The sequence below is a fragment of the Chionomys nivalis genome, chromosome 25 (assembly GCF_950005125.1).
Source record: "Chionomys nivalis chromosome 25, mChiNiv1.1, whole genome shotgun sequence".
Taxonomy (NCBI): Eukaryota; Metazoa; Chordata; class Mammalia; order Rodentia; family Cricetidae; genus Chionomys; species Chionomys nivalis.
Window position 1 is genome coordinate 28,060,080 of NC_080110.1, and position 17,494 is coordinate 28,077,573.

The following is a 17,494-nucleotide window of genomic DNA, read 5'->3' on the forward strand; positions in this document are numbered from 1 at the left end:
CAGTTAGGGACGCCCTCTCCGCTGAACTACAATTCAATCATCCCATCCTTCCTCACCCACCCAAAAAAGCCAAGGAATAAAGTCGTTAACCCCGAAGATGAGGCCTTGGGACCAAAAAGTGAGAGGAGATTGGAGTAGGGAACCCCGTCTACCACCGTGACCTGACCCTGCCTAACCTCAGAAGCTAAACAGGGTAGGACCTTGGGGAAATTCTCTGCGAGGTGGGCCCCCGGCGAGGGGGCTGCATGGCTGGGAAACAGAACAGTCCCCATCTTCGTGGCAGCACCTCGGAGCACAGCCTCGGCCTCGAACACTGGCCGCTGGCGACAGAATCCCAGTAACAGATGTTCTTGTTTTTAAGGTTGTTAGCAGACCGCATACCCTAGAAAGCACTTCGGTCCCTCTGCCAGGTCCTGCCCCTTGGTACAGCGAAGCTGCGGTCCCTTCTTCTCACCACCAGCTCACAGTCTTCAAACTTCAACACGAGCCTCAAGCCCCTACCCACGTTTGCTATGAACTAGTCAGGACCTTGAAGGAGGCAAACCTGAAGGTTGCCAGGGTAGGGCTAGGAGAGTGGGCTCCCTGTAGTAGGAGGGCAACTGGACAGTGGGCTGGGACCCGAGCCAGGGTTGGCACTTACCGGGATAAGCAAAGGGTGGTTGGTTGGTTGGTTGGTTGGTTGGTTGGTTGGTTGGTTGCTTGCTTGCTTGCTTGCTTGCTTGCTTGCTTGGTGAAAAGGTCTCTCTAGGTAGACTGGGCTGACCTTGACTTGTAGCGAGCGTCCTGCCTCAGTCTCTAGACTGTTCTAGACAGGCATGCGCTTTTACGCCAGCAAGCCAAAGTCTTAATGTTCGGCTCTCTTCTAACTCCTTTCCTATACAGCAACCAGCGCCCCTCCTTGTGACTGGGTCTGGGGGCAGCTGGAGTGCTGAAGCTCTGAAAAGAAACCTTAGAAGAATCATCCTAAGGGATCAGGCCTGAGAGAAGTCAAGGAAAGAGGAGAATCTAGGGAGGCGTTGGAGAACGGACAAGGCTTACGCTATTTCAAAACTTCGACTGACGGTGCTGTTCACCGGTCCAGCAGTTGCTTACCTTGGTTTGGGGTTGGGGAACGTACTTTGGGACTTCAAATCCAAAGGGCAAAATATCACAAAATAAACAAACAAAAAACAAAAAAAAACAACAACAAAAAAACCCCACACTGGATTGACATTTCATATTATTCCACCAGAGGGCAGCATTGTCCACTTAATGAATGACCTGCAGTCTAGCGACGGAGTGGAAATCTGCCTGGTTTCTGCCTCCCGGGTTATTTGGCCACAACAACCCCTTGTGGACACAAATGCACAGTTTTCTTCACACACCAGCTCTCACCAGGTTCCCTCACTAAGGTTCATTCAACCTTTTAGTCAAAGCAGCTAAGGAGTACATTAGTAAAAAGGGCCCTGCTCCGTTGGGTGTCACCGTGCGAGGGTCACAAGCAGAGGAAGGAATGATGACCAACTCTATTGGAATGGTGTGTCAGACCTTCAATCCTCATAGTGTTTCAAAACAGCTGTGGTAGTGTTATTCCCATCTTACAAAGAACTCTAAGATTGAAAACAAATTAAAAAAAAAAAAGAAGAAGAAGAAGAACTCTAAGGTGTAAAGGGGTTTGATAACTTGGGCTGGCAAGATGGCTCAGCAGGTAAAGGAGTTTGTCACCAAGCCTGAAGAACTGACTTAGATCTCAGGGACCCACATGGTGAAGAGAACTCACTCCAGAAAGTTATCGTGACTCTTTTTGCTCCTGTATGCGCTTGAGTCACACACACACACACACACACATGCACACAGACACATATATTCAAGTTCACAGAGCCAGAAAGGGAGGTTGCGTAGACACAGGCAACCTTCTAGTAGAAGCTGTTTAAAGGAAAGACCTGCTGACCGATTTCTCAAAATTCTCGTCCGTACTGAGACCTAAGAAAAGAGTAAATCTGGCCAAGAGATTTGGAGAGTGAAGCTGTGTGCTAGGGACCAAGCCTTGACAGGCTAAGTGCTCACACACCATGCTGAGCTCCTGAGTTCGAGGAGCTCCAGCTGAGAAGTTGTTCTGTGGAGACAGCTCAGATGATAGGACTGGAATGCTACAGTACCCGGTCATGCAGCCGAGGTGTCTCAGGTTCTCTGGACTGGAGCGATAGCTGATATCGTGTACCTAATGTCTGCTGCTTGGAGAAAGGGGCTGAATCTTAGCATCTCACTTGTCTTTGCATCTTCCATTAGATGCGCGTTTGATGGGGAAGTGAGAGGTGTGTTCACTAAAGAAACAGAAAGAGGTGACACCATTTCTGCTGTCAAGGTGTTTGCGGGGTGTTTGTTTTTTTTTTAGACGCGGGGTCTCACTATGTCACCTTGGCTGTCCTGGAATTCACTCTGTAGACCAGGCTGACCTCAAACTCACAGAGATCTGCCTGTCTCTGCCTCCCAAGTGCTAGGATTAAAGGCATGAGAGTCACCATGCCTAGTTTATGATATCTTATTGGGTTTTGATTCTGGAAAGGAAACCAAAAGCCTTCTTCTTGGCCCAAGAATCCCAAGAGTGAAATTTATACTTTTTATATTTGTTCATTTAAGTTTTTTGAGATGGGCCTTCCTACTAGAGTTTATACATTTTTATTAGTGAACGATATGTGACATGGCAGAGGACCAAGCCCCAAGCCCCAAACACTTTCAGTTTGCCAAGGGATCTCCACAGACACAAGGCAAGGCGTGTCCAAGCAAAGAGCTCTCTGAGGGTTGAGGCAGGAGGATAGCTGAGTTTGAGGCCAGCCTGGGATACATTTGAGACACTGTCTCAAAGAAGAAAGCAAGGATAGGGAAACGGAGTGAGAGGAGTTTAGGGGAGAGGGAGAGAAAGAGAAACTGAGGTCTGGGAAAAGGTAACCAGCATTAGTGACCACCTTGAAGCCCCTTTATCATTTGGCATTCTTCCTTCCTCTGTCTTGCTGTCTGGCTATGCTTGGGATCACACCTGAAGACTAAGGCTGGTCCGTTGCAGCTCGCTGGTTCCACTAACCATCTGCAGATAGACCTCTCTCCCACCCTGATGCCTTAAACTTCAAGCTCTTTTTCATACATGTAAAACAAAGGCCTGACTGGGAACGCAGGGGTCCAGATTCCAAGCACCACTTTCAAGTCCTGTCTCATCTCTTTCCCCCATGGCTCTCACCCGTTCCAGCCCGGTCACTCCCTTTGTTCCATTAAACCCCACTTTCAAGCTCACAGCTCTCCCCATTAGTTTCCTTCCTATCTCAGTACTTGCCATCACCTCCCCAACTTCTCCGTTTGTCCCTAATTTTCCTCTCCTAATTTCCTCGACCGGGATCGCTGTGATAAGTCAGCCTGATGTTTCACTTTATGGCTCCCCCTAACCATCCTGGGCTACCTCAAGTAGCTGAGGCTGTTCCCATCTCCACCTCCTCTCCTCCCCTTGGTGTCTCTCTCTTCGCTCCCACCACGACGGACTTGTCTCTCTTCCTCTTTCTCTCTGCACCTGCCTCAGCGAGGGCTCCTCTCAAGCTATCTCCAGGTCTCTACTTCTCCCTCACGGTAATGAATCTCTGTCAGCCCCCTTGCCCACCTCTCCTGCCCTGTCCTGCTTGAGTTTGTAGAATTCGGTTAGGCAACCGCCCCTCTTTGCGGTCCACCTTTGTCTCGGACTCTCTTTAACTGTCCCACTAGTTCCCCTGACCGTTTTCCGTCTTTGCTCTGGCTTTCTGGCTAAGTCTCTCCCCTCTGTGACTTCTTTTCTCTTTTGTCTCTCCCTCTTCCCTTCCTATCTGGGTCTCTTTGGATCTGCCTCTTCCCCCACCCCCAACCCCTACTCATCGCTCCGTCTGTCCCCGGTCTCTCTGACTCGGTCCCTCCCGGCCTCCCCCCTCCCCCTCATCTCTCGCTCGGTCTCTTCATCTTTCTTTGCTCCCGTGCGCGCGCTCTCTCTCTCTCTCTCTCTCTCTCTCTCTCTCTCTCTCTCTCTCTCTCTCTCTCTCTCTCTCTCTCTCTCTCTCTCTCTCTCTCTCTCTCTCTCTCTCTCTCTCTCTCTCTCTCTCTCTTCCTTGGCTCTCTCCGGCTCCCTCTCTCGCCTCGGATGACAGCGCTACCTCTTTTGTTGGCTCCGCAGCCAATCGCGGCCGCTGACGACACGGGGGCCGGGGCTATAAAGGGCCCGGCCCGGGCTTGGGCCCCCCCAGCCGCCCGCCCCGGCCGCCCGCCCGCCCCGCCCGTGCGCCCGCCGCCCCCGGCCCCCGGCCCCCCCTCGGCCGGGCAGCCCCCAATCCCGCGCCGCCCGGACCCCCTCCTCCTCCCTCTTCCCTCCGCCCCCTCCCCGCGGGACTCCGGCGTCCCCGCCCCCCAGTCCTCCTCCCCTCCCCTGCAGCATGGTGCTCGCGGCCCCGCTGCTGCTGGGCTTCCTGCTCCTCGCCCTGGAGCTGCGGCCCCGGGGGGAGGCGGCCGAGGGCCCCGCGGCGGCGGTGGCGGCAGCGGCGGCGGCGGCGGCCGGGGTCGGGGGGGAGCGCTCGAGCCGGCCGGCCCCGTCCGCTGCGCCGGAGCCGGACGGCTGCCCCGTCTGCGTGTGGCGGCAGCACAGCCGCGAGCTGCGCCTGGAGAGCATCAAGTCGCAGATCCTGAGCAAACTGCGGCTCAAGGAGGCGCCCAACATCAGCCGGGAGGTGGTGAAGCAGCTGCTGCCTAAGGCGCCGCCGCTGCAGCAGATCCTGGATCTGCACGACTTCCAAGGCGACGCGCTGCAACCCGAGGACTTCTTGGAAGAGGACGAGTACCACGCTACCACGGAGACGGTCATAAGCATGGCCCAGGAGAGTAAGTGGGCTACGGGGTGCGCGCGGTGTGGTCCATTCTCGGGAAGGACCTTTCTGCAAAAACTTGACGGATTGGGGAGCCGGGCCACTCCACACAACTTTTTCGAACAGTGAAGATGGGCAGCGGAGTTGAGTGCACGCCCCGTTGTGGGTGGGGGGTGGGGGGTTGGCCAAACCGGGCAGGTTGTGAGATATTGCTTCCCACCCTTGTGCGGAAAAAAGAGTCAAGTTGAAGTTGTCCCAGAAACTGGCACCCAACAGTGATTCTCCTTGAAGCGCTAGGTGGGTAGATTCCGTGACCAGTGCAGTCCCAGCTGGGCCGCAGTGCCATCTTCCTATTGCTCTGGCACCGGCACCAGCTCCCTGCCTGGTGCTCTGTAAGGCGCCCACCAGGCTGCGGAGAACTGAGGTTCCTCTAACCCCCACAGGCATAGGACCCAAACCTGGTGTCCCTCTGACTGACACCTTCTCTTTCTGCACCTGATCTCGCGCTGGGTAGCCCCTAGGAGCTTGAAGAGCTGTTCCTTCCTGGTACAGAGAGTTCGAACAACTCCACTCCACTGCGCTTGCGACTTAATGAGTATCGTTTGATTACTCTCACCTTAGTATTCTGTCCCTTATTCCCCGTCCTACCCACAACTGGAGCCAGAGAAGACCCAGGGAGAAAGAACTAGATGAGGGGGATGGGAGAACCCAGGCATCCGAGTCTCTGGCCAAACGGAGGATGAACACTCTAATAGACATGAGCTGCTTTGAAATTTTATGGCCTGGAAAATCCAGGCCAATACTACCGCCCCCACTGCCTGCTCTCCCTAGGGTCAGGTGACTCCCTGCTCCCCTCCCCCACCGATTGTCGTGCCCCCCCCCCCCAACTTCAGGGAACCAGGCTTTCTCTGTTCCCTAGTGGTTTGGCAAGCCCCCCTCCTTTGGTTTTATGGCTCTGAACAGAAGGGGTGGGGGAGACTGGTTTATTGGCAGATGGGTCATAAAAAGCTGGGGGCTGCGAGAAATCCTAGTGGTCCACCCCCATGGCAGAGGTGCCCGGGTGCACACCTGGGAGGTTGAGTGCCTGACATTGCCACCCAGTTCCTGCAGAATTCAACTCCAACTTGGTCAGGCTTGTAAAGAAAACTCAAAGAACCAGGAAATTTTGTGTGTGTGTGTGTGTGTGTGTGTCTGTGTGTGGAGAGAGAGAGAGAGAGAGAGAGAGAGAGAGAGAGAGAGAGAGGAGGGCATGGAGATCTGATCTTGGGTTCTCAGTCTCCCATGTTCTTAATGCTTCTACTTTTGGAAACCAGGGTCAGTCTGAGATTGAATAGGGCAGGGATGGGGAAAGGATTCTATCTAGAAAACAGTTGTAGAGAAATTATGAATGACCTAAAATTTCCTTATTCTGGTCTGTGTGATGTAAAGTGTGTGTATCCAGGGTGAATGGCCTAGCTGTGGGCTTCCTGTTGCCCTTCACTCTTCCTAGCACCCCTTAACCAAAAGGCTTGAGCCCAGAATTAACTCTGGTAGTGGGAAGCAGCAGCAAGTGAACTGGGCAGTAGAGGTTAACCTGGAGGCGGGAGTGCACCAGCAGGTGAGGCTGGGGTCTCACCCTAACTTCCATTTTAATGCCACTCCAGGACTTTAGGTAATCCAGGAACTAGGTTTCAAACCAGGTATTGTACTTCCCCTTTAAGAGTGTAGCTGCGACCTTAAGAGAGGGAGGGGGAGTAGAGGGGAGGGGAGGGAGGGAGAGAGAGGGGAAAAGGAAAAAGAGACTTTTATAGTCTAATCCCCAGGGACCCGCTTTAATAAGAGACTTGTGCTCTGCTAATCGGGGGAGGTGTTTGTCAGCAGAGATGGCCTCTGCTCCCCTCCCCCTCCTCCCCTCCCCCAGCCAACCCCGGACCCCAGCCCCCACCTTTCCGAGGCGGTTCTGCCTGCCCTAGTTCCCTCTACCCTCTCACTCTCCCACCCCAGTCTTCATCCCCGGGAACCCAGCCCCCTGCTCTTCTGGGAGCCAAGCCCAGCCCCTCAGTTTGTCTCTCCTGTGCTCGCTCAGAGGCCCCTGCCCTCTCGCCCAACCTCCTGCCCCTGGGCCATCCAGCCTGAGTTGGGAGAGAGTGAGTGGTGGGGTGGAGGCTGTAAGCAGAGAGGGGGCTGGGCTTTTGCTGAAAATAGTGCAATGACCTCTCTCCCCCATCAGCACCGCCCACTAAACCTGACCTGCTGCCCGCCACCAACCAAATCAATCCAACACAGATGTGGCCCCTCCCTCCCCACCAGAGCTGGGCCTAAATGGGTGTTGGGGACTCTCAAGTCCTTTCCCTCTGTAGCTTTCTTTACCTGCCTGCTTCTTTGTTCCTTCTGCACCTTATCATCTCTACCCCTTGAGGTTTGACTCTCTCCTACCTTTGCCCTCTTAACCCCTGCCACTCCAGTCGAGCCCACCCAGTATTCTCCATCTCCCAAACATTTCCTCTCCTTACTGCAGCCCTCTAGCCTGCCTTCAATCTCTTCATTCTTACCTTACTATCTCCAACCTCTCCCTTCCCTACATCTTGTCCCTTAGAAACATTGACTATCTGCATGTGCACAGAGATATAATATGTGGAGAGCTAGAGGAACCCTTGTCCAAAGGAACCAGACTTGAGAGGGATATCGCATCACCCTGTCCCAGCTTTAAGTGGGCTGCTTAGTTTATGAAGTGAACATCTATGGAGAAGCTATCATTATTTGTCACATTCTTTATTTAATGCACAGAATTATCTGTCTCACACTGGGGAGTATGGTGGGTAAGGTTAGATACGGGGCAGCAAGCCAGGCAATGGTTAAGCTGAGTTTGGTTGCTGCCAGGGAAGAGTCTAGGAAGAACCGGACATTCTGCATATGGCATGATGGCAGGTGCAGGATCTACACTGACGGTAAAACAGTATAGACCCTCAGAGGAATAAGTCTCTGATGGCAAGAAACAGATAATTCTACCTGGACCTGGTGGTGCCTGCATGGAATCCCAGCTACTCAGGAGATTGAGTCAGGAATTTCTGAAGTTCAAAGCCCAAGTATAGAGCTCAAAGCCAGCCTGGGCAACTCTGTCTCAAAATAGAGACAGGGAATGTACCTTAGTGGTGGAGTGCTTGCCTGGCAGGTGTGAGGCCCTAGGTTTGTTCCCCAGTAACACAAACACATGCACACACAAATCTCCATACTGCAATTAGATGGGATATGCATTTGGATGCTTGTCACTCTGACTGCCCTCCTAACCTCTGAACGTCCACTCCTCATCCCTACTCTACCTGATGGGAGCAGATACTGGAAGAACAAAGGGAAAAGACGCTGCAGAAGGACATGGTGTGTCGTGTTCTGAGTATATAGTCATTAAGTACTTTCTCCCTCACCACATTTGGAGAATCTTCTTCCTGGGGTGATGGGGACAAAAGATGTTACGTTCTCCATGACTGTACAGGTAGTAATAATTGGGTGTGACAGGTAAGGGCCTAGACAGCACCAAACTTACATGGCCCTGGAAAACCCTCACTGCATTCTTCCTATCTACAGTGAGAATGGATATACATAGCTTAGGGCATCTCTAACACACTTAGGTGGTTAGGGAGAGCTGGGTATCATGGTACATACTGTAATCGCCAACACACTTAGGTGGTTAGGGAGAGCTCGGCATCACGGTACATACTGTAATCTCAGCACTTGGGAAGATGAGAAGCTGTGAGCTGAGGCTAGTGAGTTCCAGAACAGCCATGGATACATGACAAAACTGCCTCAAAACAACAAAGACTGAACGAGTTTAAGGAAAACAGAGGAGGGAGCTGGAACAGAAGCCAAGGGATGAATTGAGAACCATCCGTGAGAAATAAAGTTGGGACAAGGAGCCTTTGTAAAGACTTAGAGGCACTGGACTGAGTAACCAAAGGGAGCTCAAGGGTAGAAAGATGACTGCTTATGGTTGCCTTGGTGTGTTAAGTGTTATTTCTGTGCTCTGGACGAGCAGGACACGCTGCAGTTTCCCTTCAGCAGCTGAGATGAGGGAGCAGCAGTGCAGAGAGGAATGCCTGGTAGTTCCATTCTGTATGGTGTGCTACTGCAAATAGGGAGCCTAGATCTGAATTCTGGTTTACTTTATAAATTTAGCCCACACTCCATCTCTCTGAACGCTGGGTTATTTCCTCTGATGCCTCTTTTTGCTTTTTTGGGAGATGGAGGGGGGGCTGCCAGGTTCCACCTGCTGACAAGACAAACCAGGACAAGGTAACTTGTAGACAGCGGTAGCTTCTATCAAGAACAGTAAAGACTCAGAAAGAGCTAGAGACTAACTGAGAAGCACAGAGGCCAAGAAGCCTTCAGATGGAGGGAGACTCAGTAAGCACCTTAGCGGGTCATTTGGTAGATGGATCCTCTGTGTTAGGAGAAATGGTAGAGAGAATGGGTATAAATCGGTAGGGCCTAACAAGTTTATTATCCTATAGATGAGACAATTTTAGGCACCAGAGACATACTAGCTAACAAGATAGGAACAGGAGAAGGGTAAAGAAGAATGGAAGACAGGCTGAGAAGAATCTGCTAAAGCCACCACAGCTGCTAAACCCCTCCACAAACACCCTTTGCTGATGCTGTACCCCCTTCTCTCTTATCAGCGGACCCTGCAGTGCAGACAGATGGCAGCCCTCTCTGTTGCCATTTCCACTTCAGCCCCAAGGTGATGTTCACAAAGGTACTGAAGGCCCAGCTGTGGGTGTACCTTCGGCCTGTGCCCCGCCCAGCCACAGTCTACCTGCAGATCTTGCGACTGAAACCCCTAACTGGGGAAGGGACCGCAGGGGGAGGGGGTGGAGGCCGGCGTCACATCCGTATCCGTTCACTAAAGATTGAGCTACATTCACGGTCCGGCCACTGGCAGAGCATCGACTTCAAGCAAGTGCTACACAGCTGGTTTCGCCAGCCACAGAGCAACTGGGGCATCGAGATCAACGCCTTTGATCCCAGTGGCACAGACCTGGCTGTCACTTCCCTTGGGCCAGGAGCTGAGGGGCTGGTGAGCAGGGGGCCTGAAGTGGTGGTGGATATGTGTAACCTGTCCCCAGGAGATGGGGGTTAGAAAAAGTAGATCAGGAATGTGGGGGTTGGGGCCAGGAACTAATTCCAGAGGAGGTGGAGGTGGGGTGGCAAACTATCACTTTTCAGGGATTTAAGCCAGGTAACAGCTGAAAACTGAAACTGGATTTGGGGTGAGGGTGTCAGTTAGTGGGAGACCCGTGGGAACACAAAACTGACCCTTGTCTGGGCGTGGTGTTGTCTAATCCTGTCACTGGGGAGGCCAGACAGGAGGATCAGGAGTTCTAGACCATTTTCTGCTACATAGAAAATTTGAGGCCAGCCTGCGCTATGTAAGATTCCACCTCGAATCAAAACTAAAGAACCTGGCCATTGATGATGAGGATCTGATGAGGTCACACTGCCAGGAAAGGAAGAATTAAGGAACATGAGCAGAAGAGATAGCTAGATGGCAAGAGAAGTGGGTAGGTCTGTCGGTGGGAACAAGGAACAAGCCAAGATGTCCATGGTTTTTGGTCTGATGCTCCTGTTGAGATGCAGGTAGGAAAATAAGAGAAACTGTTCAGGGCTATGTCACATCTCTTTCCCCTCTCCCTGACCCTCAGCATCCTTTCATGGAGCTTCGAGTCCTAGAGAACACAAAAAGGTCCCGGCGGAACCTAGGCCTGGACTGTGATGAACACTCGAGTGAGTCCCGCTGCTGCCGATACCCTCTCACGGTGGACTTTGAGGCTTTTGGCTGGGACTGGATCATCGCACCTAAACGCTACAAGGCCAACTACTGCTCCGGCCAGTGCGAGTACATGTTCATGCAAAAGTATCCACACACCCACTTGGTGCAACAGGCCAATCCAAGAGGCTCCGCTGGGCCCTGCTGCACCCCTACCAAGATGTCCCCAATCAACATGCTCTACTTCAATGACAAGCAGCAGATTATCTACGGCAAGATCCCTGGCATGGTGGTGGATCGCTGTGGCTGCTCCTAAGGTGTGGGCTACAGTGGATGCCTCCCTCATAGACCCTCCCCCAAGACCCCAGCCCTGGTCCCCATTCCCCCAAGCCCTAGAGTGCCCTCCACCTCTTCCCATGAACATCACACCTTGTTCCCTGACCAAGCAGTGTGCAATACAACAGAGGGAGGCAGGTGGGGATGGAGGGTGAGGGCTGGGAGAAAGGAAGGGCAGTCAGGGTGGAATGTACCTGAGATTTGCAGGTGAGAAGGCTTGGCAAGAAGACAAGAGATGTAGAGACAGAGGAAGAAGATGGAAGGATAGAGACAGAGGAGCAAACAGAGCAACACTGAGAAGGCAAAGGAATAGAGGCTAAAGACAGACAAGGAGAAAGAGACTGAAATGGGAGTAAAATGAAAGCCCTTCCCCAAGCCTCCTTTCTTCTACCAGCAAGGTGAGGCTTGATATAGATTGGGGAGTTCCCCTGACAACTCAGTAGGAGTAAATCAGAAGTCCATTTTTAGCTTCTTCCCTCTCTCCTTCCAACAGTAGCCAGAAGTGGAGTAAGGATGGGGCAAAGGAAGGACCTGGGAATTTTTTTATTTATTTATTTATTGTGACTTTTTTTTTTTTTTTGGTATTTGGCTTTACTGGAATAGGAGGGACCCTGCCCACTGTGCCCCATTGGTCCCTTACTCCCCAAACCCTGCTCTCCCCAACACCAACCTCCTTAAGCACTTGTATTAAGCCTCCAGGGTTGGGAATGGGAGTAAAGGGCAAGAGGGTGGACACATGGAAGCTTCGAACCCATAATCACCCTAACCAACCTTCTTGAGCCAAACGGGTTGAGCTGAGTGGTCATGGAAACAGAAAAAAGTTCAGACTTAAGAGCTGGGGGGAGGGGAACCTCAACATCCAGATCTATGAGAACTACTAAACTACCCCTCAGGCCTACCTTGGTTGTGGTACTATTAGCCAGAGGGCACGGCCTGCTTATCCCCAATCCCTCTCAGCCAAGAGACCAAAGAGCCTGTGGAATGCCCCTGCTCTCAGCCTCCATCTTCAGGTCAATAAAAATTAGAGATCCCAGAGTCCCCCCAGGTCTGGGAAGGGTTAAGGGTCAAAAGAATAGTAACGAGGCTGAAGGCTATAGGGCATCTGAATCCAAATCACTGCTCTAGGCTAGGGAGTACAGCCAGCAGACCAAGTGGATGGGATTCTGAAGGGGACATTTTAGTCCCCAACCCCAAAGCTCAGGGTGGAAGAAGGGAGAACAAGGGAGAAGAGTGTCTATAATTTTATCTTTTATTTTTGGAATATAGCAGTACCTGACAGCAGGGATGGGACAGTACAGGCATGTGACAAGGCCAGTTACAGCAGAGGATGGGAGGATGGAGAATCCTTGGTTGGGAAGGCTTAGGAAACAGGCAAGCAATTAGCTGCCACTTCAAGTCACTACCTGGGCCCATTCATTCCTCCCACAATCCGACCCACCCTCCTCTGGACTCACTGTGCCTCAGTTTCTTCCCCTTGATGGAATGAGAAACAGCAGCACCCGCCACAGCCACGAGATGAATTCTGAGCACTTACCACGGGCACTTTATGGACATAAAATACCTCTCGCTGTGGGACTAGATAACCAGGGCACCACAATGGTGGTGAAGAGATGTGAGGCTCAAAGGAGTCAGGCTTCAGAGCACAAGTACCCTCTGCCTCTCAGCTGGACAATGCCTGAATTGAAGGAGTTGAAATCTCCACACCCTAACCATACCTCACCTGTGGCCTCTTGGCTCCAGACAAGATCTTGAGAGGATGGGGGAAGAGAGGGAGATTACAGCAATATGATCATGAATAGAGCCAGACATGACATAGAAAAGTACTGAACCAAGGTCTGTGCTTCCTGAGATCATGCTTCTCTCACTTGGGCCAGCCCATAGGAAGGACAAAGGTGTGTGACTATCCTTGGTACCTAACTCCTATCTCACAGAGAAAAGGAGGTGTCTCCTACAAGGAATGGACAAGGCTGTCAAGCCTTTCAACTCACTTCCCATGTAGTAGCTGTTAGTCCCAAGCCTCTCTCTGGCCCTGTTCTTCATCTCTTTTTCTACCCCATCTTAAAGAACAAGACACATTTGACCATCACCACCAACCACACTTCTTGGTGGAGGAGAGCAATAGAAAGCAGCGAGAAGATGCTTTCCTCCTAGGTCAAATGTCTATTGATCTTGGAAAAGGTAAGGGTCGGATAATTAGGTTATCAGGTCAACTTCTCTACTATAGTTTAGAGAGCTGGGGCATTAAACTTCAAATACTGCCTCTTTATCACCACCAAGTAAATACCTTTCCAGGGGGAAAGGTTCTCTTATGAATACAAACCTGAGTTAAGCCTCAGTTTCCTGGTCTTTTCTATCCCCTAAGAGGCTTGAGGACATGGCCTAGCAATTCAGCAGGAGCGGGCACTTCCCACACCTTACCTGTGTGGACTAGCCAGTGCTCCTCTGAAAGTGTCATTCATTATTAGTGTAATTCTTTGTGTATCTGTTACACCATGTGTGTGATTGCCTTTGTTTGTTAAGGGTGTTTGAGGAGTATTGGGCTGACAGGGGCACTGGGATGCCAGGAAAGGACTTCTTCACTGACATCAAGGTTTAGGAAGGAACCATTGCAAAAGGCCATCGGGCAGTTTTCAAGTTATGTGACAGAGGGCAAAGATGGCCATAGGGTGCTCTGAGTTTTGGAACGGTCACATGACACAATCCAGCACTTGAACCTGAAAAAAGAAAAATAAAAGCAAAGAGTTTAGAATTCAGTGGTGAGCTCTTCTCCCTGAGTGTCACGTTTGTACCCGCGAGACTAGAACTAGAGAGGCTTTGAGAGAACAACAAACCATCTCAGATGAGTTCACTGAGGGCACTGGGGGTGATGACAAGATGGACAGACACTGGGAAAGGGAGATGACTTAAGAGTTCTTCAGAGGGCTGGACATAAAACAGTCCCAAAGATCACAAAACACCTACTTGCACAGAATGAAAAGTCTAGGCTCTGAAATAATCTGACAGAGTCCTCCAATCCTGGCTGCCTTAAGAGTATTCCCAAAATCAAGCTGGCAGCTCCCCACCGTAGTTCTGTGTTCCAAACATTGAATCCACTATAAAAGCTCCCACATGCCCACAGCATAATTCCTAAGACATTAATCTTGCTTGAGTCACAGGATTCAATGTGCCACCTGGCTTTCTCTGTCCCATTAGTTCCATTAAGGCTTTCCTGCAAATGAGCTAGACTAAGGGGGTCTCTTGGTCTCACATATATGTGCCCCCTAAAGGAGCCAGACTGCATTTATATACACGAAGGCCCAGATTACGCCACTCACCACCCAACCCCCATTCTTTAGCTGGAACCTGCTTGTCCAGGTGTGTGTGGATCTCAATTGGATCCTAGATCTCAATTTTACTTTGGTAGACTTCAGGGCTAACACTATGTAAACTCCATCAGGAATGTGTGCTGAGCACACGATAACATCACTGGATTCTCACTGCAGCCCTCACAATAGTTTGGAAACAGTCACAGAGCAATTAAGTAACTTGCCAAATCAGGATCCAGTAGTAAGGTAGAACAAGGAATCAAAGCCGGGTAGTTAACATGCAATAACATGTTTTAATCTATTTAATCTGTTGTTAAATTATGAGAGGTGGAAAACTGAATTCAGGGACAACAGAAGTGAGAAAGCTGAGAAACACCTTGGGTCCAAAGGGTTGGCTGAGTGGAACCTTTTCCAGTGTCTTTCAGCTTATGGATGGGAGTGTGCATAGCTGACAGTGTGTGCCTAGTGTGCATGGAGTTCCTGCCCAGCACTACACAAAACCAGGCATGCTGGCACAAGCCTGTAATCCAGGTCCTTGGGAGGGAGAAGCAGAAAGATCCTGAAATTCAAGGCCACCCTCTGCTTGCTTCATAGCTCATTTGAAGTCACCCTGGGCTGTAAGACATAAGAGACTTTGCCTCAAGAAGGGAGGTTAGATTTTGGAGGGATTAATAAATAGAAAATAAGTACCCCTGTCGGAGGCCTTGTACAAGAGAGCAGTTAAGAAAAACTTATTGAGTTTGGAAGTCTAGGACAGCAAAGACTACACAAAGAAACCCTGTCTAACCCTGCCCCCTTCCAGAAAGGAAGGAAGGAAGGAAGGAAGGAAGGAAGGAAGGAAGGAAGGAAGGAAGGAAGGAAGGAAGGAAGGAAGGAAGGAAAGAAGGAAAGAAGGAAAGAAGGAAAGAAGGAAAGAAGGAAAGAAGGAAAGAAGGAAGGAAAAGAAAAACTCATCCTAGCTGGAATGGTTCTAGCACTCAGGAGGTAGAGGCAGGTAGACCTCTGAGTTCCTGGCCAGTCTGGTCTACAGAGTGAGTTTCAGGACAGGACAGTCAAGGCTACACAAACCCTGTCTCAAAAAAAAAAAAAAAAAAAAAAAGCCATCCTATCTCAACTATCTGAATTTCCTCCGTTTCTCATGTCAACTAACAAGCCTCAAAGACTAATAAATTCTGCTTTCATACCTTCCTTCTTCTTAAAGTCTTCACCCCAAAACTTCCAGCCTTTTTGCTTTCAGCCATTCTCAGGTCGGACAGAACCATAAAAAGATACAGCGTCACAGCTAAGGGCTCCAGTCCTCACTGTGGCCATAGCACTGACCAAATCCCTTAAGAACTCCAGGGAAATGTTGATGCTGCATCAACTGGGGGATGAAGAGCAGTGCTTGGGTCCCAAACCTAGAGGACTGTCTAGTCAAACAAAACAGACTTAGGCTCTAATTAGTAAAAACATAGGCATTGTGATCTATTCATGCTCACTGTGCAAAATGACTAAAAGACCACAGAACAGGATGCTCAGGCTTAGAAGTTAAGAGAATCTTCTGACCAATATATGAACAGCTGGAGAAATGGAAGAAAAAGGGTTAATTAAAAGGAAAAAAAAAAACACATTTGGGAAGCACCATAAAAGATTTGGGAAAAGCCAAGAGCGGTGGTGCACACCTTTAATTGAGGCGGATGGACCTCTGTGAGTTTGAGGCAGGTCAGGGGTACAAAATCAGACTCTGGGTTTTAGTTTAAGATTTGGGTAAAGCAAACTAAGTAAAGACAATGATTATACCTTAAAAGAAGAGGACCTGGTATAAGTAAGTAAATGCCTGCTGCTCAAGTATAAAGATCCTGAGTTTGGACTCCTAGTTCCCACATTAAAAAAAAAAACAAAACAAAACAAAACAAAACAGGTCTAGTAGTATTGTCTGTAACTCCAGAACTGGAGGTTAGAGACAGGTGGATCATTGGAAATTATTGGCCAGCCAGTGTAGCTAAATCAATGAGCTACAGATTCAGTAAGGGATCCTGTCTCAATAAATTAATGGTGATCAATCGAGGAAGAAGCCTGATTGGACTACCAGCTTCAATAGGCACACATACCTACCCATATGAACACATATATACGTCACATGCACATAAAAGTAAAACCAAAAAAGAATCTTAGCCAGGCATGGTAGAAATCCCACCACTACGAATAATCCTAGCACTCAGGAGGCTTAAGCTGAAGAATGCTGTGAATTTAGAACCAGCCTGGGCTACAAAGTGAGATACCACCTCAAAAATGAGGGGTAGGAGAGATAAGAGAGAATCTGAGGTTAAATTGAGTGTGTCTCTACAAGGTTATGGAGGATAAACAGATTAGATCAGAGGGGGGCTGTGGTGGTGCACGCCTTTGATCCCAGAGCAGAGAGGGTAGCAAATCTGAGTTCAAGGCCGGCCTGGTCTACAGAGCAAGTTCCAGGGCAGTCAGGTCAACACAGAGAAACCCTATATCAAAAAAAAAAAAATAAAAATAAAAATAAAAAATAAAAAAAAACCAAGCAAGCAAACAAAAACAACAGCAAAAACACAGATACCAGGAGTGACTTTAATAGCAACATTGAGGATACAGGGGCAGGTATATTTCTGTGAATTAGAGGCCAGCCTCGTCCATATAGGGACTTACAGGACAGCCAGAGTTACCTCACAGAGACAACCTGTCCCAAAAATAAATAAATAAAGCTGGGTGGTGGTGGCGCACACCTTTAATACCAGCACTCAGGAGGCAGAGGCAGGCGAGTCTCTGTGAGTTCGAGACCAGCCTGGTCTACAAGAGCTAGTTCCAGGACAGGCTCCAAAACCACAGAGAAACCCTGTCTCGAAAACAAAAAAACAAGCAAAAACAAAATAAAAAACAATAACCAACCCCCCCAAATTAAAAGACCTATATTGCTACATTATATTATCTACATCAACTTTATTTCTTCAATATTTATTTATTTATAATCATTTTGAGATATAAATCCTAATGAACCTATACTCTTAATACAAAACAGCAATTTTCTGGTTTTCAGATGAAGAACTGTAGAGAGGAAAAAATTAACTGGAGGTTACAGTCTTGTGTAAAAAAGGGGGTGGGGCCGGCAGAAGAGAATGATGGGAAGAGAACCTCATCCAATTACATCATTTGGCTGAGGAGGTGACAAATTATACAATAAAAGGGTAAACTTGGCTCCGTTCACCATGGCACCACTGAAGTTTTCCTCAAGTGTCTAAACTTAGGTTCCCGCCCTTCTT

At 49.7% G+C, this 17,494-nt stretch overlaps 1 protein-coding gene across 2 annotated transcripts; it reads left to right on the plus strand.

The window, feature by feature from the left end:
• Window positions 1–4,378: 4,378 nt before the first annotated feature.
• Gdf11 (growth differentiation factor 11) lies at window positions 4,379–15,088 on the plus strand. Of its 2 annotated transcripts, XM_057758184.1 has the most exons (4): window positions 4,379–4,863; window positions 9,500–9,576; window positions 9,730–9,897; window positions 10,523–15,088. In XM_057758184.1, exons 1-4 carry the CDS (start codon window positions 4,422–4,424, stop codon window positions 10,901–10,903), a joined length of 1,068 nt encoding a protein of 355 aa, XP_057614167.1. In that variant the 5' UTR covers window positions 4,379–4,421; the 3' UTR covers window positions 10,904–15,088. The 2 variants fall into 2 exon arrangements, with proteins under 2 accessions (XP_057614167.1, XP_057614166.1); XM_057758183.1 differs by having other exon boundaries at window positions 9,500–9,897.
• Window positions 15,089–17,494: the final 2,406 nt, after the last annotated feature.